Source organism: Phocoena sinus, chromosome 8, assembly GCF_008692025.1.
Source record: "Phocoena sinus isolate mPhoSin1 chromosome 8, mPhoSin1.pri, whole genome shotgun sequence".
In the NCBI taxonomy this organism is placed as follows: Eukaryota; Metazoa; Chordata; class Mammalia; order Artiodactyla; family Phocoenidae; genus Phocoena; species Phocoena sinus.
Genome location: NC_045770.1, coordinates 96,614,633 through 96,642,478, shown reverse-complemented (window position 1 = coordinate 96,642,478; position 27,846 = coordinate 96,614,633). Strand labels below are relative to the sequence as shown.

The 27,846-nt window shown below is 40.9% G+C and overlaps 1 protein-coding gene across 14 annotated transcripts in view; it reads left to right on the top strand.

Moving 5' to 3' along the window:
- Positions 1–27,846, top strand: part of AMBRA1 (autophagy and beclin 1 regulator 1) — a 175,558-nt gene that overhangs the window by 77,732 nt on the left and 69,980 nt on the right. For all 14 annotated transcript variants that reach the window (XM_032639180.1, XM_032639179.1, XM_032639170.1 and 11 more), the window contains one exon: positions 164–264. In XM_032639180.1, coding sequence (XP_032495071.1) covers positions 164–264 — 101 coding nt within the window. The remainder of the gene's footprint in view (positions 1–163; positions 265–27,846) is intronic.

Here is a 27,846-nt window from a genome sequence, read left to right as displayed (position 1 = left end):
GCTTTTAACGCGTGATTCCTTCACATAGGCGTTTTTTAAAATTAATTTTTATTGGCGTGTAGTTGCTTTACAATGTTGTATTAGTTTCTGCTGTTCAGCAAAATCAATCAGCTATGCATATACATATATCCCTTCTTTTTTGGATTTCCTTCCCATCTTATAGGCGTTTCTTGCTGCCTGAGTACTTGCCTTATGCTGGGATTTTTCATGAACGTGGACAGCCTGGCTTGGCTACTCACTCTTCTGTTAACAGGGTCCTGGCAGGTAAGGAGTTGTTTCTTTGGATTTTGAAAATTTAAAGGGGGAGGGAGCCGTGTAAAGCTTTCCCCTCCTTTACCTATGTTGATGTGATGGCATCTTGGCATCTGGCTGAAAACTCTTTTTTAAGGTCTTGTACTTGGTTCCTTACTTCAGGGCAGGAAACTACAGATTGAGGAAAGCTGCTTCTTTTGCCCATTCCCACTTCCTTCAGACATCTCTTTTTTAATTAATTAATTAATTAATCTATTTTTGGCTGCGTTGGGTCTTCGTTGCTGCACACAGGCTTTTCTCCAGTTGCAGCGAGCGGGAGCTACTCTTTGTTGCAGTGTGTGGGCTTCTCATTGCGGTGGCTTCTCTTTGTTGTGGAGCACGGGCTCTGGGCACGCGGGCTTCAGTAGTTGTGGCATGTGGGCTCAGTAGTTGTGGTGTGCGGGCTTAGTTGCTGCACAGCATGTGGGATCTTCCCGGGCCAGGGGTCGAACCCATGTCCCCTGCATTGGCAGGCGGATTCTTATCTACTTCACCACCAGGGAGGTCCCCAGACATCTTTTTAAAAATTTATTTAAACCATTTGTTTCTTAATCCAGCAAATAGACTTTTTAAATTGAATGATAAAGATGCCTTGCTCATGTTTTATTGTTGAGGTACGCATGAGCCAGATCCTGTGATTTAATTAGGACTGAAAGCACACCTCTCCAACCCATTGCTGCTGCCAGCACATGGAGTTTCCAGGCCCTGTGGAAGAATCTTCAGAGGAAGAAGGAGGAGAGGGACCCATGGAGCTGGCTTAGAAATTTCCACAGAATAGAAAATGGACTGGACAAACCCAGCCGAGGCAGTTTTATGGTGGCTGAATAACTTAGTGACCAACGTTTGGGGGCTAATATGCGTGATGTGACTGGGCTGAGACCCAGTGTGTGCTGCTGCTTCTGGGCAGTCTAGAGAAGGAAACAAAGCAGAATCTATTTTTTTTCTAACAAAGGTTTTTCTCTTTTCCCCCTTCCCCCCCACCTGCACTGCCAACTTGTAAATTTATGTATGTGAAGGCATTAAAAACTATAAAAATCAAGCCACATTTTGGTGTATTTTTTAAAAAATAAATTAAATTTTTGGCTGCGCTGGGTCTTCATTGCTGTGCGCAGGCTTTCTCTAGTTGCAGCGAGCGGGGGTTACTCTTCATTGCGGTGCACGGACTTCAGTAGTTGTGGCACGTGGGCTCAGTAGTTGTGGCTCGTGGGCTCTAGAGCACAGGCTCAGTAGTTGTGGCGCATGGGCTTAGTTGCTCCACAGCATGTTGGATCTTCAGGGATTGAACCTGTGTCCCCTGCATTGGCAGGCAGATTCTTAACCACTGTGCCACCAGGGAAGTCTCTTGGTGTATCTTTAATAAGCATCTTTATTTAAAAAATTCACATGACATTACATTTTGGAAAATCTGGGCCACGTGGTGGTTAAAGGTAGAGAGGGATCGGTGTGAGGCAGTAGCACTGTCAGGCTGGGGGAATATGATTTCTGACCAAGCTGTTGTGGCAGCTGGTAAGCCATGGGACCTGGCTTCCTTTAAGTATAGTATCCTTGACCCAGTGTCAAGGCCTAGAAACCCCAGAAACCTCAATGGTTTCTCTCTACTGGACACCAGGGTTTCATAGGCCCAGGCTTGGTGGGGGAGTAGACTGCACCATGGTGTCCTGACCACCTTGACTGAGGAGGGCCCTAGTCAGTAAACAGACCCCATGGCTCTCCTTGCTTGGCGCTTCTGTGTGGCTTGGCTAATGGCACGTGGAAGCTCCTCACTGGCAGATAATCACTTGCTGCCAGACAGTACTACAGAGTTCTTCTCCATCCTTCTTTGTTCCAGACATCTGCCTCTACCACCCAACACAGCAGCTCCCTGCTCCTCTACTGCTGGGAAGTCTCTATTTCCTTTGCATTTAGTTTTTTTGGAACAGCTGTATGTTGTTTTTCTCTCCTTTGATCTAATAACTCTTTACCTCCATTTCTTCTTCCCTGCTTTATGCCCAGAGGTCTGACCCCAAATAGTCCAGTTTCACTTATGGATACCTTTGAATATAGGGGTTATGTTCCAGCAGGCAGTTTACAAACATGAAATCTACTGAGAAAAGTTCTCTAACAAAAGATGTAGAGTGCCTTGAGAGGAAGGAAATCTAGGCTCTCAAGAAGCTCATTCTTGAATTAGATTAGCGGATGGTTTCCATTCACATTTAAACTCATTTCTCCCATTTTCTCAAGATGCATGTTGCAGAGTATCCACTGGTCTTTTCTTCTTTTTTCTTCTTTTTTTTATTGAAGTATACTTGATTTACAATGTTGTGTTAATTTCTGCTGTACAGCAAAGTGACTCAGTTATACACATATATATTTTCTTTTTATATTATTTTTCATTATGGTTTATCCCAGGATATTGAATATAGTTCCCTGTGCTATACAGTAGGACCTTGTTGTTTATCCATTCTGTATGTAATAGTTTGCATCTACCCCACTGGTCTTTTCTTAAATGCCCTCATCATTTGTAGACATTTGGATGTCCCTCCAGATTCTGTTGACAGTTTTGTGTTACTTTTATTCTTCTCTCGAGAAAATTCCAATGATAATAATAACAGCAACAAAAAAAATCTTAACATTCATTGAGCATTGGCTGTATGCTAGGGAGTGTTTTAAGTGCTCTTCCTAGTCATATTTCATTTCATTCTCACAGTAATCCTATGAGATGGGTGCTATTATCTAACAGTGGTGGGAACTGAAGCCCAGAAGGCTAACTTGCCCAGAGTGATGCAGCTAGAAGTAGAGGAGCCAGAAGTGAACCAGGCAGTGGGACTTCTGTTTCCTAGTCTGCCTGCCTCCCCACAGCTATTTTTAAGGACAGAGCATCAAAATAGCATTCTTCTTCTAGGTCCTTAATCTAGAAAAGGGAAAGAGGTCCCAGGGAACTTGACTGATCTTCAGGGGTTTTCTTATTTGTTCTAATTCCTCTATTTTAAGTGGTTTCTAGACATAGCTTTTTGTGACCCAGTAGTGCTTGCTAAGGAAAATCTTATTATATAATAGGCCTTTCCCCGAGCCTTCATGCCCTCCTGGACACAGATGTTTTGCTTTCTATTAAACTTATTTTGTGATCATGTAATAGATAGAGCTGCTGTAATAATGGCTTTTGAAGTGAAGACAAATTAGTGTTTTAGCAGTAAGCACTCCCAGTTTTCCTGGAAAGGCACTTTCTCTTATATGATTGGAATGAGGTTGTGATGGTCTCAGAACAATTAGATTCAGTAGACGTTTGTTCCGCAGCTGTGTGCCAGGCACTGTTGTAGGCTACCAGAGTGAATAAGACAGACAAGATCCCTGCTCTTCTGTAGCTCAGAGTTTAGGTGGTTGGCTGTACCTCGGCCTTGCTGTTTGGTTCTTAGCTCCAAATATAAGGCAGAAACCTTTGTATGGTGAGTGGCTTTTTGTAGGGGTGAAGCATGGAAATTTGGCAGACCTGGAGGGACAAAGTATATACACACCTGCAGTTTTAGGAGGCATTACCAGTGGCAAGTGAGTTTTCAATGGACCCTAGCCAAAGCCATTCAGAATCATCAACAAAAATGGATTTGCAGAAAATTAAGATCCATTCTGCCCACTTCCTCCCACAAGAGCCTGAAAGCAGTAATATAAAACAGAAGCTGCTACAGAGAAGTGTTTTGATAGTCTGTTAATCTTCATCTCTTCCGCCTTATCTTGTTGTCTTCTCCACAATTCTGTAGGTTCCTGGTGGCCTCCAGTCACCCATCAACCCACAGCAGGCCCCTTCTTCAGCAACACAAATTCTGAACCTGTACTTAAAGAGGTATAACTACATTTAAAGCTACTGCAACTTTACTGGTATATTTTTGGGGAAACACGCAAAAGTCTGGGGCGCTCCCCCTGCTGACTTTTTAGCAGACAGCTCTAGCTCTGTATAGTAATAGCAGTCTGTAACAGAGAAGGAAATGAAGTTAATGACTGCCTACTATGGGCCAGGTACAGTCCAAAGTGCTTTCCCATACATTATGACAGCCCTATGAAGTAGATAGTGTGTTTCCATTCTGTAGGGAAGAAAGCTGAGGTTCAGAGAAGTTACATTACTTGTCCAATATAATGCAGTGAGAGGCAGACCTGGAACTTTAAACCAGGTCTGCCTGACTCATAGTAACTCTGTTCTGCCTTCTGTGCCATGTTTTGCCTGAGTTCGAGTAGGGAGTATCTGCCGAAAGGTTCTTAAGCCTATAATATTTTTCTGCATGCTTGAGACCTGATATAAGTGAAATGAGAAGCCCTGGCATTTGACGTCTTCCTGGTAATTACTGGAAGAGAAACGCTGAGGGATAGGGACCTGGGTAATGTAGTGTATTAGTTATCTGTTCTGTCTAATCTTTTTGACTTTCATCCTAATGAGCATCTGCTCCGAGCAGATGTGGTCCTGATGGATTTAATTTAGTATTTTGATTAAAATCAATGGGAAGTGTCAGGATTTTTTTGCTTCTAGCTACAGGTCATTGGGGCCTGGTTGAGTGTCATGGGCTTTGTGCCCAGTCATCCTAATTTCTCTTAGATTTCTTCTTTGAGCCATTAGTTTAGGAGTGTGTTTTTCAATTTTTACAAATTTCCTTCTGTTGTTGCTTTCTTATTTAATTTTACTGTGGTCTAAGAACATACTTTGTATGAGTTCAGTTACTGTAAATTTATTGAAACTTGCTTTATGGCTTAGCATATGGTCTGTTCTGGAGAATGTTACCTGTGTGCATGGCAAGGTTGTATATTCTTTTGTCGCCGTGTGGAGGGTTCTGTAGATGCCAGGGAGATCTACTTGGTTGATAGTGTTATTCAAGTTTTGTATACCCTTGCTGATTTTCTGTCAGGTTGTTCTACCCATTATTAAGAATGGAGTATTGAAATTTCTAATGTTATTCCTGAATTGTATATTTCTCCCTTCAGTTTTGTCAGTTTTTGCCTCATATATTTTGGGACTTTGTTGTTAGGTACCTATATATTTGTAATTGTTTTGCCTCCCTGATGAATCAACTTTTTCGTTATAAAATGTTCCTCTATCTCGTGTAATATTGTTTTTTTTATTCAGGTATAGATGATGGTACAATATTATATAAGTTTCAGGTGTACAACATAGTGATTCACAATTTTTAAAGGTTATATTCTCTAGTAATATTGTCTTTAAGTCTAGTTTTTCTTACATCAGTATAGCTACTCCAGCTCTTTTATGGATGTAGGTTGTGTAATATATATTTTCCCATCCTTTTACTTGCAGACTATTTTATATATCAGAATATAAAGTGTGTCTCCTATAGAAAGCATATAGTTGTTTTTTATCTAGTCTGAAAATCTCTGCCGTTTGATTAGATTGTTTAGTTCATTCACATTTAATGTTATTAATATAGTTAGATTTTTGCCTGCCATTTTGCTCTTTGTTTTCTGTATTTCTAATGTCTTTTTTTATTACTGTTTCTCCTTTACTTTTTCTTAAAATTAATTAATTTGTTTGTTTTTATTTTTGGCTGTGTTGGGTCTTTGTTGCTGTGCGTGAGCATTCTCTAGTTGCGGCAAGTGGGGGCTACTCTTTGTTGCGGTGTACGGGCTTCTCATTGCAGTGGCTTCTCTTGTTGAGGAGCACGGGCTCTAGGCGCACAGGCTTCAGTAGTTGTGGCACGTGGGCTCAGTAGTTGTGGTTTGCGGGCTCTTGAGCGCAGGCTCAGTAGTTGTGGCACACGGGCTTAGTTGCTCGTGTGGCATGTGGGATCTTCCCAGGCCAGGGCTCGAACCTGTGTCCCTTGCATTGGCAGGCAGATTCTTAACCACTGTGCCACCAGGGAAGCCCCTACTGACTTCTTTTGTATTAAGTGGATAGCTTCTAATGTGCTATTTTAATTCCTTTCTTGATTTTAAACTGTACTTTATCAGGATCTACTTCAGACTTATAGAGACTTGATTCTGGTAAGATACAGAAACTTTGTTCCATTATAGCTACATTGTCATACCCCTCCTTTGTGCTATTATTGCTATGTATATTATGTCTATATATTACAAACCCAGTGATACAGTGTTACAATTTATTGCTTTATGTAATCTCATATCCCAGGCATCCTTCTGTTTGCCTGTTGTGAGTAAAATAGAGCTACCCCTTTTGCAAGAATTTACTTTTCTTTTTCTTGTTAACTTTATTTTTGGTTGTCTTTTGCCCCTCTCCTCTTTTTTAAAAACAGTGGTCCTGTTTCTTAGATATTCCCCACTTTCCTGGTATCTTAGGGAATTACTCTCAGGAGGCCTGTCTAATCTAGTTTGGCTAGCTAGGTGGACTCTGGGTCCTCGGGCTTGCTGACATTTAAGAATTAGTCTAATTTCTCAATTTAATATCATAGTTGTTTAATACAACAGATGGCTTAATTACTGTATATCAGATCTTCATTTGAGTTGGCAAATCTAGGAAAGATGAAAAGTAGTGAATACAGTTGAAGGCCATCATGGTATACTTACATGAGTATGAACAGAAGTGAATGATAATTCTGGTGTTGGACCCTTTATCTCCTTGGCTGGACGCTTCTCCATGTTCTTTACCTCTCCGGTACCCAGTTGCCAGGCTAATAAAGTAAGTGGCACATTCCAACTCAACATCAATTAAGATAGCTGTTTATAAACCCCAGATTAATGGACAATTAGTGGAGGTGGTACTAGCTACGACCTCTTTAATAATTAACCCAATTACCTTTCATTCTGCTCCAGTGATGAAAGTAAAGGTGATAAGGGGCTGGCTTGGTTGCCTGGGAAGCAGCTCCTTCCAGAGAACCCAGCTTTCATAGATGCCTTACACAGCATCCAGGGCCTTTTACTGATTTGGTTTCCACCAATCACTGGAGCATCCATGCTCTCTCTACCCCAGCCCTTTGCTGCATCTCCTTATTCCACTAGTGAGAAGTATGCTTGTCGAGAACCTAGGTCCTGGTTTCTAAGCTGAATTATCTGTGCTTCTTCAGGCTTTTCTAGGGGAGAATACTGGGCCTTGTCAGCGAACTTTTCTGTTCCTTTTATAATGTGTGACTAAGTTTTTCTGTGCCTCCATCTCTGTCTACCCTAGGAAATTTCCTCTTGATCTCTCCCCACTGATGCTTAACACCTGTGCTCTTTCTGTACCGTCACTTTGAAATGTACATAGAACTTTCTAAATGCTTAGCATTTTCCAGAGCTCTTTGGGTCTTTTTTTTTTTTTTTTTTTGGCTGTGTTGGGTCTTTGTTGTGGTGCTGTGGCTTCTCTTGTCGCGGAGCACGGGCTCTAGGTGTGCGTGCTTCAGTAGTCGTGGTGCGTGGGCTCAGTAGTTGTGGCTCACGGGCTTAGTTGCTCCGTGGCATGTGGGGTCTTCCCAGGCCAGGGCTCAAACCTGTGTCCCCTGCGTTGGCAGGTGGATTGTTAACCACTGCACCACCAGGGAAGTCCTCTTTAGGTCTGTTAAAAGAATTTAATGGTTCTGCCCTTAATGGAGTTTACTGTCTAGCCAGGTTGTAGCCTGAGTTTCTGTGTGTTTTTTGTTTTTGTTTTGACCCTGCCTCTAAAAATTTAATAATTCCCCTGAGAATTTAACTGCCAATCCTAATAGATTAGCGTGTGTGTGTGTGTGTGTGTGTGTGTGTGTGTGTGTGTGTGTAACTCAAACCTGGGCTTGGACCAAGAATTTATGGGTTTTGGTGCAGTTTGAAGTGACTCTGAATGTGCCCCCATTTGTGTTTTGCATGGGTCTGTGAGCCTGAGTGGAGCTTGGGAAGGACAGCTGCCACTTGCAGTGTAGAGTTGGTTTGAGAGGCAGTAGAACAAAATGTTCAAGAGTTTGGGCTCCAGAGCTAGACTATCTAAGTTCAGATATTCATGCTGCTACTTCCTAGCAGTGTAATCTTGGTTAATTTATTTTACCTTTTCTTGGGACTCAGTTTCTTCATCTGTAAAATGGGCGTAAGAATAGTATTTAGCTCGTAGAATTGTTTTGAGGATTAAATGAGCTAATATATATGAAACACTTAGAATAGGATTTTTTTTTTTGCACAAAGTAAGTGTTCAATAGATTTTAGCTATTATCATTATGATTTTTATTGTAAATCTTGGGGGCCAGCATGAGTTAGAGCTGTGCTAGTCTCCTCAATGATTATAACCTTGCTCATCTCTCACTGTTCTTCTGTTTTCCTCAACAATGGTGCACTTCCTGGGTACCAAGCAGGGCTTTCTCCCCTTTGCTATGGTCAGAGAGTTGAAAAAACTGGGAGCTTGTGCTCTAAGGCACCAACAGATGGTAACCTGAAGGTCCCTGTGTTGATAGTTTGACATGCTAATGTGTCCATTGTTGCCTGTAGTCATGTCAACCAAGGGGGTTAGATTAGAGGAGTCAGAGTTTGCATTTGAGAAACCGTTTTTTGTCTCCCATCAGAACCTGCGCTCATGAAATAAGCATCTACTCTCCAGACTAAGTGCTTGCTCCTATGTAACCTTGGCAACATGGGACTCTCAAAGTGGACCAATAACATCAGCATCATTTGGGAACTTGTTACAAATGCAAATTCTTGATCCCTACCTCAGACTCACTGAAGCAGAAATTCTGGTTGTGGGCCTAGGAATTTGTTTTTAAAGAGTCTTCTAGGTGATCCTGGTGCACTTGAAAAACTGAGAACCACTGCTCTAGATTCACTCATTAAAGCTAGGAACAGAGGCAGAGGGAAGAAATGGGAAGAGACGACTTGCCACACATTAAGGAGTGTGCCTGCAGGAATCTAAGATTTGTTGGTCCTAGTGAGCTCCTGGCATATAACTCTTCTTGATCTGGAGCTAAGAGTAATGAGGGAAAAAATGAATGAATTTGTTATTACCTACAGAGTGCTCAACTGGTATATAAGCCATTTTTACTCGATAAGCTTTTATTGAGCTTTTGTTGTTTATATGGTACACTGTTAGGTATATGATAGTACCCACATGAAAAAGACATGATCTCTGCTCTCCATAAGCTTACTGTCTACTGCGTAAGCCCATCGTGCTCAGAAATAGCTATAGGACAGTGTGTATTGTGCTAAATGCTAAGGTAGACGTATACACAGAAAACTGGCTATGAGAGCACAGAAACTGCCAGCATTTCTACAGCAGAAAATATGAGTCTATTAAGCTTTTATGCTGGGACAACAGGTTCTTGTCAGCTCTGCTAGGAGTTTTATTCCTAGGAGAAATTGACCTATAACTTTTCTTGTAACTTCTTAACCAATTTCTTATCTCTTCCCCTTCTTCCTCCTGAAAAAGAAAGGTTAGCATCAACATATCTGTATTGAGACCCCACTGTTTACTTGTACTGTAAGTTCTCTGTACTCTGGGGCTTCCCTAGACCTAGAGTGATCTCAAAGTTTGTTGAGTCCTGTGGGATGTGTACTTCTTAGAAATACTACTCATTTTGAAGGTGCCAGCTGAAGATGCCCTCTAAGGCTATAAGTACCCACTGTAATGCCAGGACCCTTTTACTTTTCTTAGGTTATGATTGGTATGTGCTTTGATATGTTTTGCAACCCCTCAAAACAACAATATAGAAATCTACAGAGGAGATGTGAGGAAAGAAAGAGCAAAATATAGGTCAAAGCCCATTTTTTCCAGTGGAAGCAATAGCCAATCTCCACTTTACTTAAGATTAGAGGTCTTATACATACTCTGGAAAGACTTGAAACAGTCTTCTTTGCTGTCCCATCTACTCCATCATTTTTTACCTAAGTGCTTGATATGAATGTTAACCCTCCACCTCCTTCTTTTTTTTTCTTTTTTTTTTTTTGCGGTACGTGGGCCTCTCACTGTTGTGGCCTCTCCCGTTGCGGAGCACAAGCTCCGGATGCGCAGGCTCAGCGTCCATGGCTCACAGGCCTAGCCGCTCCGTGGCATGTGGGATCTTTCCAGACCAGGGCATGAACCCGTGTCCCCTGCATTGGCAGGCGGACTCTCAACCGCTGCGCCCCAGGGAACCCCCAACCTCCTTCTTTTTTAAAACTCTGATCTCATATTAGCTTTTCTTCCTCTTTCTCAGACCATGTCCTTGGGCAGTCTCATTTATTCCAAACTGACTGGAAATGCCATGGGAGCTGACAGACAGCACCTCTCACCCTCTCTACCAAAGTAGATGCAACCCATGGGTGTTAATTTCTTTTCTTTAACACCTGCTGATCCACAACGCCAGCTCTTCCCCAGGGTCCTTGTGGCACTCAGCTAGAAACCAAGAGTAAGCACAGATATCTTGGTATATAAGCCATGAGGTGGAAAGAGGCACCTGCAGGTGGGTGACCAGGGACCTTTTGAAGTGTTGAAACTCTTTGCGGGGGGTGGGGGGTGGTGGTGGTGTTTCTTTTGGCCAGGTGTTTAGTGTCACCCCAGAGCCAGAAAGTTATCCTGTAACTACATACGTCAGCCTGTAAAAACACTCTCTCCTATTACAGGGGTACCATGATGAATCCCTGGGTTTATCATAAGCCCAGCCCACTGCAGCTGTGTGCCATGCAGAAGGGGCCCAGCTTCATTCCTACTGCCTTGAGCTGTGGAGTTGTATACTTTGGGACTGCTTGGCAAGCAAACTCATGATTTTTACTCTATGGCTCATGGCTGGTGAAGCACAAGCCAAAAAATACTCTTCTTAGAGAATTTCATCCAGGCTACAAAGGAACAGAGGGAAAACTGGACAGGAGGTAAAAGGTGGAAGTTCCCAGTGGGAACAAGAGTCTTCAGGGGGGTTGGATATACTGTAGGCATGTGAGGAAAATATATCATTCATTTTCATGAATAAATCTGTCTAAAAAGGTGAATTTTCTCCAGAATCTGCCATATTGCCAGTGGCTGCTTTTGGTGGTATTTGCTTGTTTTTCCAACAGCAAGATTTCACAGCAGAGGCTCTTTATTGTAATATCCCTGGACCAGTAACACAAATGGAAAGAATGACATGGAAATATCTAGTCCCTCCTGCTTATCGGAGAGTTTACCTAGGCAAATAGCTCGGAGACTGTGACAGTTTTATAGCAGCATTTAAAATTTTCCAAAACACTGCCCCTTGTGCTGAATTGGCAAAAGGGTTGTGGACAGAAAGAATGCAGTAACTCAAGCTTAGATTTGACCATGAGCTGATGTTAGATCACATTTGCAAAATGTGGAGACTGTGGTGGAATTCAGTGCTTCAAATGTGCTAAAAACAAAACAAAGACCCAGGAGCACTTACTATATGCCAAGTGGTGCTCTAAGCACTTCTCACATATTTCTTCACTTAATCTTCATAATATTCCCGTGATGTCCTGTTATTACTCATTTTTATAAATGAGGAAACTGAGGCATAAACAGATGAAGTAATTTGCCCAAGACCACAGCTAGTGCTTGACAGAGTAGGAATCAGAACTCAAGCAATCTAGCTTTAGATTGGGACTTTTCAAATAGAACCGTCATGGGGTATGGGTGATTCCATGTTGGTAGAAAAAGAGGCTGAAATGTAAACTCTGGCTTTACTTTAAGAAAACAAAAATAATTTGTTCAGCTACAAAACTGCTACTGGGGAGGGCGCTACAAATTCTCATATGCTCTTGTTGCAGCTCCTTTCCACTAGAAAGAGCCCTGTAGAAGAACTACATTCCCAAACAAATGACTTCTGAAGAGGTAATTACACTGTTGCCATCCCATTGGGAAGGAGGCTGGGTTGGTGATTACATTCCAAAACAAAGCTGTTTGGGTATAATTGCACTGTGCTGTTCTTACCAGTCTGGTAAGGCAGGCCTCTGGTCTCTATCCACATTTATTTTTGAGATGGAATCCAAATAGCATTCAATTAATAGGCAAGGCCTAGGCATAGGGAAGTCAGCCAAAAGAGCCAAGATGACAGACATTAACTTGCTGTTGGCATTTTCCTTCCACTGAAGTTTTCCAGACCTTTAAGTACCAGCAAATTTGAGGGAGAGACCATTTGAGGAAATATATTTGGCTAATGAAGGGTTAGAGACCCCCGCTTAGACGCTGTGCCCCAAAGCCCTCATTGGTGTTTATACATGAAGAGGAAATGGTTAGGTGGCAATGAAATTTCCCTCTCATCAGGAGTTTTTGCTCTATCAAAAGTTGGCCCTTCCTTAAAATCTTTCCCTAAAACTTCTGGTGTGTGTGTGTGCGTGTGTATACATATATATTTATATTTATACGTATTTTGTGTGTATAGCTTCTAGTTGTCCATCAAAAAGCCCCTCTCTGGTTCTGTTGAGATTATAAGGCTAATAACTTTTGTTAAATTTCAGCAATAATCTCTAGATCTGGACTGGAAGAAGAAATTAAACTAATTATTTTGTTTTATGATTCAGAGGACAGAAAACTGCCAGTGACCTCTTAGGCATGCTTGTTGAACTGGAGCAGAGAAAGGGGAAATATCTATGTTATCAGGTTGAGGGTTACACAGACCCTTCGGAAGTGGTGTAGCCTTGGCCGTTTTATCAGTTAGCTTTTGCTGCCTCACAAACCACCCCTAAATTTACTGGCTTTAAAAAAGTGTTTACTGTTCCTTAAAATTCCGTGGTTCCTGTGTACAGTTCATCTGGTCTGAGCCAACTTGGCTGCTCTGTGTCAGTTGATGACTTGGCTGGGTATTGATGGTCTTAGTTGGTGTAATAAGCAGGACATTGGACTGCTGAAGATCTCCACATACTAATCGCTGGAACCTGTGAATATGTTACTTTATTTGGCAAAAGAGACTTTGCACATGTGATTAAGGTTACAGATTTTGAGATGGGGAGAAGATACTGAATTATCTGGGTGGACCCAGTCTAGTCACATGAGCCCTTAAAAGTAGAAGAGAAAGGCAGACAGGTCAGTCCAAGAGATGCAGTGATAGAAGATGGGAATTGTTTGGCCCTCAGCTAACAGTCAGCAAGAGAAAAAGAACCTCAGTCCTGAAACTGCAAAGAACTGAATTCTGCCAAAAACATATGAGCAAGGCAATGGATCCTTCCCTAGAGCCTCCAGAAAATAACATAGTCTTGCCACCACCTTGATGTTAGCCCCATGAGAGCCATATTGGTCTTCTGACCTGCAGGAATGAAAGCTAGTAAATTTATGTTAAGCCACTAAGTTTGTGGTAATTCATAATTATAGCCGCAGAAAACTAATAAAGATGGCTTCACACATATCTGGCAGTTGACAGGCTGGTTGGCCTCAGCTGGATGACTTGTCTCTTTTCTCTTCACCAGTTTCTTCACAGTGTCTCAGGCTTACAGAGAGAAACGAGCTGTCAGGCCCCAATACACAAGCACTTTGCAAGTCTCTGCTGTCACTTTTGTTATTGTCCTGTCAGCTAACGTAAGCCACATGGTTAAGCCCAGAGTCAGAGAGGGTACTCTCTTTAAGGGCATGGATACAGGGGGGCTTAAATCATTAAAGGCCATTACTGTAACATTCCTCCACAACGAAGTAGATTTTTGAGATCTGAGGTAACCTGGTAACTCATTCTAAACAAACTGCTTTTTAAAGTGTCCTTACAAATACATGAAAGGAAAGTTTCAGCATACCAAGGGATACAGATGTACAGATTTTGAATTCCAGAGAAGCATCTTGGTCTAAATCATTATTTGGTTTATTCAGAGAGACATGAATTTAGAAATAACATCCAAATGGGAAGCTAGATCCTGGTTTTCTAGACATAGCATTTCAGAGAAACTGCCTTTTCTCTTTCTCTGTTTTCTGGGATGTAGCCCTCTATTTCTGTGTGCTGGAGGGTAAAAAGATGTGCAAAAGAGCTCTGTGGGTGGTTGGGCCCCTTGGGGCCACATGTATTTCTGTGTAGGAGTAAGACTGACAGAATTAACTGTGCGAGCACTTACTAAATTGGCTGTAAGTGAACCTGTACCCGTGGCATTATTTATAATCCCCAGCTCCTTTAACAGAAGCAAATTGGAAGAAAAGTTCCTAAGGCAAGGGATCTTTGTGTGCCCAGTCACTGTGGCACATTATGCGTTTTTATAGCAGTAGTTGGGAGAAGCTAGAATTCAGTTCTCCTCAAGCATAGAAGTTAGCTTTTGCTTGGCCTTATTGATGAGATTGGTTAAGAGCTATTTTATGGGCTCCAAATGTGAATGCATGGATTGGGCCTCAGGGCATATAGAGACAAATTTCATATCCACTACTCATGCTTTTAGGACATCCTTGATGTTCAGAGCCATCTCCGTGATTGGTGGGGTACAAGCTCTGCTGTTGGTGAGCTCTGAATTTTGCACTGGGCAGTTGGGTTCAAAATAGGATGGCCTGTGTACAAGAAAGATGTATACTTATCATAGGAGATTTAAGCTGGCTTTCACAAGAACTTTATCCAGCTCAGCAGGGCACCCAGTGGTTTAGTGTGTTTACTGAACATCTCTTTGCTCTGTCTCAAAGCTTAGCCAAGATTCATGAAATGACTGTGAGGCATAAAGGGAGCTGCCACAGCTTGGAGAGAGTGTGTGTGTGTGTGTGTGTGTGTGGCCATATTTTCTACTAGAAAGTGAAGAGAAGCTTAACCTGACATGGGGAACTGTAGATTCCACTCCCCAGAGGAGGTGGAGCAGTGGTATGCCTTGGGAAGGAAGAAGAGTGCTGAGAATGGAAGTGTAGAGACTGTTTAAAGAGGCAGAGACTCTCCCCAAATAAAACTACAGATTGTCTCTTATTCCCTTGATAAGAGGTTAGAGTGTGTAGTGATGGGATTCAGCCAGTATCCTTCCATTCCTCTGCCTTTGCTCTTTGGGTCCCCTACCTTTACCTTTATTTATCATGGGTCATTGAATTTGAACTCGATGTTCTTTTAGGCAAAATGAGTACAGATAACATAAGACCTGAGAGCTTATAAAGGTCACAAAGTGTTTCTTGGTCTGAATATTTTCATTGATTCTGCTGAAATGAGGTGACTGGGAGAAAGGGATAAAATGTTATATTGCTTACTAGGTAAACTAATTAAACCTGAACATATCAATACAAAGCTTGAGATAAGTTTTTTCAAATGCCCAGTTTCTCCACCCGCCATGTTCCAGGTAGAGAGACTACAGGGCCAGCTTAAGAACAACTGCTCTAAAGAAGTTTCCAGCTATTCTAATCTTTGTCTTACCAAGGAAGAATTTTAAGGTCCTATGGGGTAAAAGCAGCCAGCACCAAGGGTGAGCTTGGGAATTCTTAGATACCTCTCTGGCACCATGATGCAACCCAAGCTACCCTTAAAAATAACACCATCTAAGTGATGTGGCACATATATACAATGGAATATTATTAGTCATAAAAAGAAATGAAATTGAGTTATTTGTAGTGAGGTGGTTGGACCTAGAGACTGTCATAGAGAGTGAAGTAAGTCAGAAAGAGAAAGACAAATACCGTATGCTAACACATATCTATGGAATCTAAAAAAAAAAAGGTTCTGAAGAACCTAGGGGCAGGACAGGAATAACGATGCAGATGTAGAGAATGGACATGAGGACACGGGGAGGGGGAAGGGTAAGCTGGGACAAAGTGAGAGAGTGTCATGGACATATATATACTACCAAATGTAAAATAGATAGCTAGTAGGAAGCAGCCTCATAGCACAGGGAGGTCAGCTCGGTGCTTTGTGTCCACCTAGAGGGGTGGGATAGGGAGGGTGGGAGGGAGAAGCAAGAGGGAGGGGTTATGGGGATATATGTATATGTATAGCTGATTCACTTTTGTTATACAGCAGAAACTAACACACCAAACTAACACACCATTGTAAAGCAATTATACTCCAATAAAGATATTTAAAAAAAGAAAAAAATAATAATACCATCTAAGTGAAAACAATGAGCTTGCTCTGCTGGCAGCTTCAGGACCTAACCTGTCCCCACCCCACCTATTGAACTGCCAGCCCTAAGACTCATTTATAGAATTTCTCGAGCTGCCACTGGGTGGAAGTACCAGAGGAATTGGACATAGAATTTGGAGGTTATAGTGGTGAAGGAAAGGCTGACTGGTGGTTTATGTCCTTCAGCTTCATGTTTACTTTTTGTCCCATTCTACCATTATTTCCAGGTACACTGTGTTTTAGTTTTGGTTAGTGTGGACTTATTGTTAGTCTTTGTTCTCAGGCATGAAGTGGAGTTGCTTACCTTTTCCTTTGTGTTATTAGTGTCTCTCCTACGTGGGACACTACGTGTTATGTGCTAATGCACTACAGAGAGAGACAGTGTTCTTTTCTGGCACCTGAGGAAAAATTGTTAGAGTTTAGAAATCTTGAAAAAAAATAATCATAGTCTTGGTATCTGGGGATCTCCTTTATTTAAAGATGCCTGCTCGGTGGGGGGGGCTTCCCTGGTGGCACAGTCGTTAAGAATCCACCTGCTAATGCAGGGGACACGGGTTCAAGCCCTGGTCTGGGAAGATTCCCACATGCCACAGAGCAACTAAACCCGTGCGTCACAACTACTGAGCCTGCGCTCTAGAGCCCGCGAGCCACAACTGCTGAGCCTGAGAGCCACAACTACTGAAGCCCGCTCACCTATAGCCCTTGCTCCACAACAAGAGAGGTCACTGCAATGAGAAGCCCGTGCGCTGCAATGAAGAGTAGCCCCCGCTCGCTGCAATTAGAGAAAGCCCGTGCGCAGCAATGAAGACCCAATGCAGGCCCCCAAAAAAATTAATTAAAAAAAAAAAGGAATTCTGGATAAAACATGGTAAATACCCTTTAAATAAATAAATAAAGTTGCCTGCTGGGGATTCCCTGGTGGTTCAGTGGTTAGGACTCCACCCTTTCACTGCCAAGGGCCCGGGTTCAATCCCTGGTCAGGGAACTGGGATCCCACAAGCCTTGTGGCATGGCAAATAAATAAACAAGCAAACAATACAATACGATACAATACAATAAAAAATAAAGATGCCTGCTTCCTTTGCCCTCTTCATTTTGTATGCTAGACTTCCCTCTTGTACGTCTCTCCTGATCTGAGACCTTAAAATGAGAGTGAAAAGGATATGGCAAGAAATTATGGGATTCTTGTAGCAAGAGCTAAGCAATGTTGGTTACAATTTGACTATTTCACATTTTATAATTTTACATGACTCATAACTTTTGTGTGGGGAGCATAACTGAAACAAACTATCATACTTGAAGTGGCCTCAGGGCCCTGTCTGTGAAGGAAAATATTGGAATTTTGAGTTCTTAGACCTCATTTTGACAAATTGAATTATCCTCAGAACTCCTCTTATATCTTTCTTTTTTGTTTCTTTATTGGGCAGTCTGTGATGGGAGGGGATTTTTGTGTGTGTGCATAAATAGACTCAATCAAACAATATTGCAGATTAATACAGGCAAGATTAAGGCCCAGTCTACTTCCCAGAGAAACACATGCCTCCCCATTCCTTTTTCAACCTAGGACCTGGACGTTAAACTTGAATATTTCACTTACGTTCTCCTTTGGCTTTGATGTTCGTAAATGTTGAACGTTAGGAGCTACCAAGGCGTCACACCCATAACTGCTTTCTTGTGAGAAGCCAAAGGTTTGAATTCTTCTTTTAATCATAACGAATCCTTTGTATTCCAGATTATACCTAGCATTGGGCCTTGGAGGCTGCATGCCAGTTACTTGACTAGGATTTAAAGTTAGTTGGTTTGCTATTCCACTTTCAGAAGGACCTAAAATACTTTATTATTTATTTATTTATTTAAAAATTTTTGCTGTTGATAAGACTTCTTTTCCATTTAAAAATTTATTCAGTCCATCTCACTCGCTTTCTCCTCTCCTCCCCTCCCCTCCAGGTGCTTAGGTTGATCCTGTGGGAACATAATGTTTTCATCCTCATTCTGTAGATATCTGTGGACCTTCTTAAGCTGAGCCTTAAAATTTCCATTTCTCAGCTCTTCTCTGTGTTGCTTCTCTTATGACTTTCTTGACTTCAGCTTTTCTTTTTTAATTAATTAATTAATTTATTTATTGGCTGTGTTGGGTCTTCGTTGCCGCGCACGGGCTTTCTCTAGTTGCGGCAAGTGGGGGGCTGCTCTTCGTTGTGGTACCCGGGCTTCTCACTGCAGTGGCTTCTCTTACTGTGGAGCATGGACTCTAGGCATGTGGACTTCAATAGTTGTGGCACACGGGCTTAGTTGCTCCGTGGCATGTGGGATCTTCCCGGACCAGGGCTCAAACCCGTGTCCCCTGCATTGGCAGGCAGATTTGTAACCACTGTACCACTAGGGAAGTCCAACTTCAGCTTTTTCTCCCCATCTTTCTTGCTCTAAAGATCACGTCCAGCATCTCCTTAGAAGAAGATAGATAGGGATTAGGTGTCCTCGGTGAACCAGTACTGTATTTCTCTCCTTGAGCCTAATTTTTATCTGCTAGGCATAGGGGAAAATCTAGAATGAGTATTAGCCCTTTGTATTGGGTTGGCCAAAAAGTTCTTTCAGTTTTTAAGAAAAAACAAAAGATATATTTTTCATTTTCACCAAGAACTTCATTGAACAACGTATTCACTGTTTTCTTCAACTACCTTCTGCCATTTTTTTAGGCAACTTCATAATTATCTTCCCAAAACCTTTTATCTTTTTGAGCAAAGAACTGTTCCAGGTGCCTTTTCCAGTCTTCCAGGGAATTGAAACGTTTTCCATTAAGAGAATTTTGTAAAGACCGAAATAAATGGAAATCCAAAGGTGCAATGTCTAGTGAATACAGTGGATGAATCAGAACCTCCCAGCCAAGCTGTAACATTTTGTGCCTGGTCATCAAAGAAACATGCCATCTTGCGTTATCCTGATGGAAGATTATGCACTTTCTGTCGACTAATTCTGGACCCTTTTTGTCAAGTTGTCAAGTGCTGCTTTCAGTTGGTCTGTTTGGGAGCAGTACTTATAGGAATTAATCATTTGGTTTTCTGGAAGTAGCTCATAAAAGAGGACTCTCTTCCAGTCCTACCATATACACAACATCACCTTCTCTGGATGAAGACTGACTGGCCTTTGGTGTGGTTGATGGTGGTTTATTTCACTTGCCCCATGATCTCTTCGTTCCACATTATTGTACAGTATCCACTTTTCATCGCCTGTCACAATTTGTTTTAAAAATGGAACGTTTTCGTTACGTTTCAGTAAAGGATCACACGTGGAAATACGGTCAAGAAGGTTTTTTTCGCTTAACTTATGTGGAACGCAAACATCAAAGCGATTCACATAACCAAGCTGGTGCAAATGATTTTCAACACTTGATTTGGATATTTGAGTATGTCGGCTTTCTCCCGCGTGGTATAACATTGATTATTCTCAGTTAATGTCTCGATTTGATCCTTATCAACTTCAACTGGTTACCTGACTGTGGAGCATTGTCCAACAAGAAATCTCCAGCACAAAAGTTCGCAAATCACTTTTGACACGTTCAGTCAGTCACAGCACCTTCTCCATACACTGCACAAATCTTTTTTTGCGTTTCAGTTGTGTTTTTACCTTTCTTAAAATAATAAAGCATAATGTGCTAAAAATGTTGCTTTTTTCTTCCATCTTCGATTTTAAAATGGCTACACAAAAATTCACCAATTTTGATGTCTTTTTTTAAATGCACACTGATGTGACAGCTCTCACATGCAATCTAACAAAATTGTTTTGAATGAAGTTAAAGGCAACTAAGTGCAACTAGAGCCATCTTACGGAAGCAAACGAATGAACCTTTTGGCCAACCCAATAGGTTTTTTCTCCCCTCTGTCCAATAGACAGTGTAGCTGCATTAGAAAGAGTAGAATTTAGGGTAGAAATTAGGGTCTCTCTTTGTATTTGAGAAGTATGTGAATGGATCTGTTCTGTTCATGTCGATCTTATACCTCAGAACAATGATTTGTTCATTTATTCCCTTATTCATTGGAAACTATTTTCCCCTTGTGGTTCTAATACTTATTAATTTCATTATGAAAATAATCAACCAGGAAAAATACCAAAACTGAATGATTTTACTATTGCTCTCATTGTTTTTCAGACAGATAATATAGTTTGGGGGGTTTTTTTGTAGCCACATTGGGTCTTTGTTGCTGCGTGTGGGCTTTCTCTAGTTGTGGCGAGTGGGGGCTACTCTTCGTTGCAGTGTGTGGGCTTCTCATTGCAGTGGCTTCTCTTGTTGCGGAGCTCAGGCTCTAGGCGCACGGGCTTCAGTAGTTGCAGCATGTGGGCTCAGTAGTTGCGGCACGCAAGCCCTAGAGCGCACGGGCTTCAGTAGTTGTAGCTCACGGACTCTAGAGCGCAGGCTCAGTAGTTATGGCGCACAGGCTTAGTTGCTCCTCGGCATGTGGGATCTTCCCAGACCACAGATTGAACCCGTGTCCCCTACATTGGCAGGTGGATTCTTAACCACTGCGCCACCAGGGAAGTCCTGATAATATAGTCTTATAGTCTTGTTTTTAAGTTTGTGTGTAATAAATTCAGTGGAATATACTTGTTTTTTTTTGGCCGTGCCACATGGCATGTGGGATCTTAGTTCCCTCACCAGGGATCGAACCTTTGAGCCCTGCAGTGGAAGCGTGGAGACTTAACCACTGGACCGCCAGGGAAGTCCCGAGTGGAATATACTTCTTGAGTGCTACAACTTGCTAGGCCCTACACTAAGTGCTGGGAATTTTTAACAGAAAAAAATAACTTTCAGGTTCAGTTATTATTTTCGTATCTTTTCAAAAGTGCTTTGACTTACTGTAAACAGACGTCCTAGGTTTTATCTGTTTCCTTACTCTTGATCATCACGTCACTCTGTCACAATTTCCCCCACAGGTAACAGGAAAATAATTAACTTTGATCTGTAACAAGGCTTTACCCAAAGATATCAATAGAATACTTAGCCTATCAGAGAATTGTTACAAAAATGCAAGTTATCACTTCTCTAGTTTTCCTTGTGTCTCTTAACCACACCTAAAGTTCCTACCACTCAAACCAGGCTTCAACAGCCTTTTCTTCAACAAGCTTTTTTGGGAGGTACAGTGTCGTTTCAGCTTAGCTTCCTTAGATGAGGTCAATTGTTTCTCTGGCTGTCAGAGACGCTGTCATTCTGATGTGATACGGGAAGATACAGTCTTTAATGAGTGCCTTTGGCGCTGATTGTCAGTTGCTTATTTCCTGGTGATGTTGCATTAAAGTATTAATTAACCACTAAATTCAAGTTGACCTCTTAGTCAAGGAGGCAGCTTTGCTTTCCTGAAGGGAGGCTGGCTTTTCTTATACAACCTAGCATGCTGGTATGCCACCAAGTTTTGTCTGGTGTGTGAAATGCAGTTTTGCTAAACAAAATTATTTCAGTGTGAGGTTGACTTTGGGCCTGAGGATGTCACACATGTGTTCTAGAGTAGGATATAAGTTGGTAGGAGTAAGAGGTAAGATGCTGGTGCCAAAGACAGAGCTTGTGTTTCCTAGAGCATGTGAGAAGTTAGGTTGGAGTGCGAACAGTCAGGGCAGGGAGTACTGTTCTGCTCATTGATGCGGTACCAAAGGCCATCAGACGTGTGCTGTGAGACACTGTCTTATTAAAATAGTGCTGGCGTTTTTATTAGTGTCGACTTTACTGTTGCGTTGAGTCTTTTAATCCCTTCAAAAATACTGCCAAAAAATCTAGTACCCAAATGGTACATTGTGAACACAAAAAGACTGAGAACTACTGATCTTGTGTGCTAGAAGGTGAACTAGACATTGACGGCCGGGTTTTTGTCATTCTGGCTCTTTCAATAATTCACAGTGTAATTTGAGTGAGTCATTTTGTCTCTTTGTCCACTTGACAGGTGAGGATGGGGTGCTTACCTCCATGTTCCTTCCAGGGATTAAGTGGAAAAAAATGGTAAAGCACTCTGCCTTCTTTGAAAAATATATTATCTGAAGTTAAAAGGAATAAAAGTAGATGTTTGCCTTAGCGCCCAGGTTATTTGCAGTACATGAACTACTTGGGACAAGCCAGGACTGCCAACTTTAGATGTTCTGGTGACAGGAATACCTTGATGCTAAGAGACGGTCTTAGGAGACTGAAAAGGATCCATCTCAGCTTAATAAAATGAGTTGCTGAAGCACATCTGAGTTGTGCTAGGCACCCTTGGGACATAAATACTTCTTGATGAACTAAATAGAGGTGGTTACAGCAGCAGTAACAGGAAGCAGGACTTGTCTAGGGTTTGTGCATAATCTTCTCATAGGCTGAATGTAGTTTGTGAAGTGTCCTTTGACTCTCCTTGAGTAATTATTTTGATCTCTTCTCAGCTTTTCCAAGAATATAATGTCAACCAAAGATCTTAGGCCATTCCCTACTCCTTTGTAAAAGTTATGTGGATATGAAATAAGACATCAAATCCTGAAAGTAGAAAGTTATTTCTTAACCACTTTGGGAGGTTAAAAATGCCAACATAATCTTAAAGAAATAATCTGATAAAGCAAACCTGTGTAAATGAATTTATTATTGCCTTGGGGAGAGGCCATATAGCTTAATACTAATGACAGCTGAATTCAGATTTCATCTCACCTCTTACTAACTGGGTGACCATGGGAAAGTTGTTTAACTTACTGAGCCTCAATTTCTTCATCTGTAAAGAGGGGTTCTGTATAAGCCTTTCAGTGACTACGGTATTTAAAATTGCCAACTTTTCACCCTTTGTACTTTCCATTCCTCTTCTCTGTTTTATATTTCTCCATGACAGTTAACATAATTTAACGTGCTGTGTGGACTCATGTCTTTGTTATATGTCTCTTCCTTCCCACAGAATGTAATTCCCATGAAGGCAGGAATTTTTGTCTGTTTTGTTCACTGTCTGGCATGTAGTAGGAACTCACTAAGTATTTGTCTAATGAATAAACAGATTTCCTGTAGGACACTTGTGAAGATTGAATGGGAACATTTATTGAGCAAGAACTTATGGTGTCCCTTGGCACAAGATAAATATTTAGAAAATGGTAGCCATTATAGTTCATGAAGTATCTTTCTACATTTTTTTGAAAAATGAACATAAACCACAGTGCTCAGTTATATCTGAATGCAAAGTATGGATATTCGATGATTATAACTTTAAAAAAGTGAAATATATACTTCTGCTATGTCTTATTCTTAGATTTATTTTACTCTCAAGGTAATATATTCAAATTGTACCTAGGGTGTTTAATGTATTTATAATTTTACAATGTTTATCCTTGTATTCTCATATTTGTATACATATTTTCTGTCTCTCACTAAATTATTCGTTCCCTCAAGTCAAGAACCTTGTCTTTTTTCATATTTCTAGTGCCCAGTGCTTCTGTTATAGCCTATTTTGCTGTAATGCAAGAGTTATATTCCTAAGACATTCAGTATAATAAAATAAATTCTGTTTTAAAAACAGTAGTTTCAGGGAATTCCCTGACAGTGCAGTGGTTAGGACTCAGAGCTTTCACTGCTGAGGGTGTGAGTTCAATTCCAGATTAGGGAACTAAATCCCACAAGCCGTGCAGCATGGCCAAAAGAAACAAAACAGTACTTTCATTTGGAGGCAGGAGGGTTATAAGAGCTAGAGAGTTCAACATACAATAACACATTTTACCTGAGGCAATTTCAATTAAAATATATTACAGCTATATATATATAAGCATAAAGCCTATACCAACCAAACCTAACATTTGATTACATCTTCCTTTTCCTTAAGAGTGATGGCTGGGCTTTTTTTTTTTTTTTTTTTTTTTTACCATTTTAAAACATTGAAGTGTAGTTAATTCACAATGTTGTGTTAGCCTCAGTTACACAGAAAAGCGATTCAGTTATAAATAAATTTAAATATATATATTCTTCTTCAGATTCTTTTCCATTATGGACTATTATAAGATATTGAATATAGTTCCCTATGCCATACAGTAGAGCCCCGCCACCCATCCACTTTATATACAGTAGTGTGCATATGCCAATCCCAAACTCCCAGTTTATCCATCTCCCCCTCCCTGCCCCTGCTGTCCCCCTTGGTAGCCACAAGTTTGCCCTCTATGTCTGTGAGTCTATCTCTGTTTTGTAAATAAGTTCATTTCTATCATTTTTTAAGATTCCACATATAAGTGATACATGATATTTGTCTTTGTCTGACTTACTTCACTCAATACGACAATCTCTGAGTCCATCCATGTTGCTGCAGATGGCATTATTTCATTCTTTCTATGGCCGAGTAATATTCCATTGTGTGTGTGTGTGTGTGTGTATACACACACACACACACACACACACCACATCTTTATCTATTTATTTGTCAATGGACATTTACCTTGCTTCCATGTCTTGGCTATTGTAAATAGTGCTGCTATGAACATTGGGGTGCATGTATCTTTTTGATTAGAGTTTTCTCCGGATATATGCCCATGTGATTGCAGGACCACATGGTAATTCTATTTTTAGTTTTTTAAGGAACCTCCATACTGTTCTCCATAGTGACTACACCAATTTACATTCCCACCAACAGTGTAAGAGGCTTCCTTTTTCTCCACACCCTCTCCAGCATTTATTATTTGTAGACTCTTTAATGATGGCCATTCTGCTTGGTGTGAGGTGATACCTCATTGTAGCTATGATTTGTATTTCTCTAATAATTAGTGATATTGAACATCTTCTCATGTGCCTGTTAGCCATCCATATGTCTTCTTCAGAGAAATGTCTGTTTAGGTCTTCTGCCCATTTTTTGATTTTTTTTTTTTAATATTAAGCTGTATGAGCTGTTCGTATATTTTGGAAATTAATCCCTTCTAAGTAGCCTGGTGTGCAAATATTTTCTCCCAGTTCATAGGTTATCTTTTCACTTTGTTTATGGTTTCCTTTGCTGTGTAAAAGCTTTTAAGTTTAATTAGGTCCCATTTGTTTATTTTTGTTTTTATTTCCATTACTTTAGGAGACGGATCCAAAAAAATATTACTGTGATTTAGGTCACAGAGTGTTCTTCCTATGTTTTTCCTCTAGGAGTTTTATAGTATCTGGTCTTACATTTAGGTCTTTAATCCATTTTGGGTTTATTTTTGTATATAGCGTAGAAAATGTTCTAATTTCATTCTTTTACATGTAACTGTCCAGTGTTCCTAATACCACTTATGGAAGAGACTGTCTTTTGTCCATTGTATATTCTTGCCTCCTTTGTCATAGATTAATTGACCATAAGTGTGTGGGTTTACTTCTGGGCTTTCTATCCTGTTCCATTGATCTATATGTCTGTTTTTGTGCCAGTACTATACTGTTTTGATTACTGTACTTTTGTAATATAGTCTGAAGTCAGGGAGCATGATTCCTCCAGCTCTGTTCTTCTTTCTCAAGATTGTTTTGGCTATTTGGGGTCTTCTGTTTTTTCCATACAAATTAAAAAAGAGGGCTTCCCTGGTGGCGCAGTGGTTGAGAGTCCGCCTGCCGATGCAGGGGACACGGGTTCGTGCCCCGGTCCGGGAGGATCCCACATGCCGCGGAGCGGCTGGGCCTGTGAGCCATGGCCGCTGAGCCTGCGCGTCCGGAGCCTGTGCTCCGCAACGGGAGAGGCCACAACAGTGAGAGGCCCGCGTACTGAAAAAAAAAAAAAAAAAAAAAAAAAAAAATTAAAAAAGAAATTTGTTCTAGTTCTATGAAAAATGCCATTGGTGATTTGATAGGATTGCATTGAATCTGTAGATTGCCTTCAGTAGTATTGTCATTTTAACAATATTGATTCTTCCAATCCAAAAAGACAGTACATCTTCCATCTGTTTGTGTCATCTTCAATTTCTTTCATCAGCGTCTTACAGATTTCAGAGTGCAGGGGTCTGTTACCTCCTTCAGTAGGTTTATCCCTAGGTATTCTATTCTTTTTGATGGTAAATGGGATTGTTTCCTTAATTTCTCTTTCTGATGTTTCATTGTTAGTATATAGAAATGCAACAGATTTATTAATTTTGTATCCAGCAACTTAACAGAATTCATTGATGAGCTCTAGTAATTTTCTGGTTGCATTTCTAGGATTTTCTATGTATTGCATCATGTCATCTGCAAACAGTGACAGTTTTATTTCTTTTCCAATTTGGATTCCTTGTATTTCTTTTTCTTCTCTAATTGCTGTGGCTAGGACTTCTAAAACTGTTGAATAAAAGTGGCTAGAGTGGACATCGTTGTCTTGTTCCTGATCTTAGAGGAAATGCTTTCAGCTTTTCACCATTGAGTATGATGTTAGCTGTGGGTTTGTCATATATGACCTTTATTATGTTGAGTTATGTTCCCTCTGTGCCCAGTTTCTGAAGAGTTTTTATCATAAATGGATATTGAATTTATCAAAAGCTTTTTCTGCATCTATTGCGATGACCATATGGTTTTTATTCTTCAGTTTGTTAATGTGGTGCATCAAGTTGATCATTTTGCAGATATTGAAAAATCCTCGCATCCCTGGAATAAATCTGACTTGATCATAATGTATGATCTTTTAAGGTATTGTGAGAGCCAGTTCGCTAGTATTTTGTTGAGGATTTTTGCCTCTGTGTTGGTCAGTGGTATTGGCCTGTAATTTTCTTTTTTTGTGATATCTTTGTCTGGTTTTGGTATCAGGGTAATAATACTGGCCTCACAGAATGAGTTCTGAAGTGTTCCTTCCTCTGCATTTTTTTGGAATAGTTTCAGAAGGATAGGTGTTAACTCTTCTCTAAATGTTTGGTAGAATTCACCTGTGAAGCAATCTGGTCCTGGACTTTTGTTTGTCAGGAATTTTAAAATTACTGATTCAATTTTAGTACTGGTAATTGGTCTGTTCATATTTTCTGTTTCTTCCTGTTTCAGTCTTGGGAGATTTTACCTTTCTAGGAATTTGTCCATTTTTTCTAGGCTGTCCGTTTTATTGGCATATAGTTGCTCATAGTAGTCTTTTATGATCCTATATATTTCTGTGGTGTCAGTTGTAACTTCTCCTTTTTCATTTCTGATTTTATTGATTTGAACCCTCTCCCTTTTTCTCTTGATGAGTCTGGCTAAAGGTTTATCAATTTCGTTCATCTTTTCAAAGAACCAGCTTTTAGTTTCATTGATCTTTTCTATTGTTTTCTTAAGTCTCTGCACATTCTTATCACCTTAAGTCCCTGCACCACCAGGGAAGCCCCTCAGACATTTTTCTAAATTCTTTCCACTTTGAATGGCCCACAACCTTCTTATGTTTAATACGTTGAAAGCCAAACTTTCTCCCACTCCCTATTTTTAGTAATTTTACCAACATTCTTCTTGATGCCCAGGTGCTAGGCCTGTAAATTTTTGTGGGTTATTACTTCACCCCAGCTACCTATATTCTGTTTCCTACCATGTATAGGTGATTCATCCCTACTGGAGTGTCTCATTGTTTCTTCTTTCTCTTCTCACTATTCTTACCCTGGCCATTGTCATACCACTGCAGTTTTCTTTCTGGTGGCTCCCTGTTTCTAGTCTTCCCACCTTTAAAATATTTGCCAGGGCTTCCCTGGTCGCACAGTGGTTAAGAATCCACCTGTCAATGCAGGAGACACGGGTTCGAGCCCTGGTCCGGGAAGAAACCACATGCCACGGAGCAACTAAGCCCGTGTGCCACAACTACTGAGCCTGCACTCTAGAGCCCGCAAGCCATAACTGCTGAGCCCACGT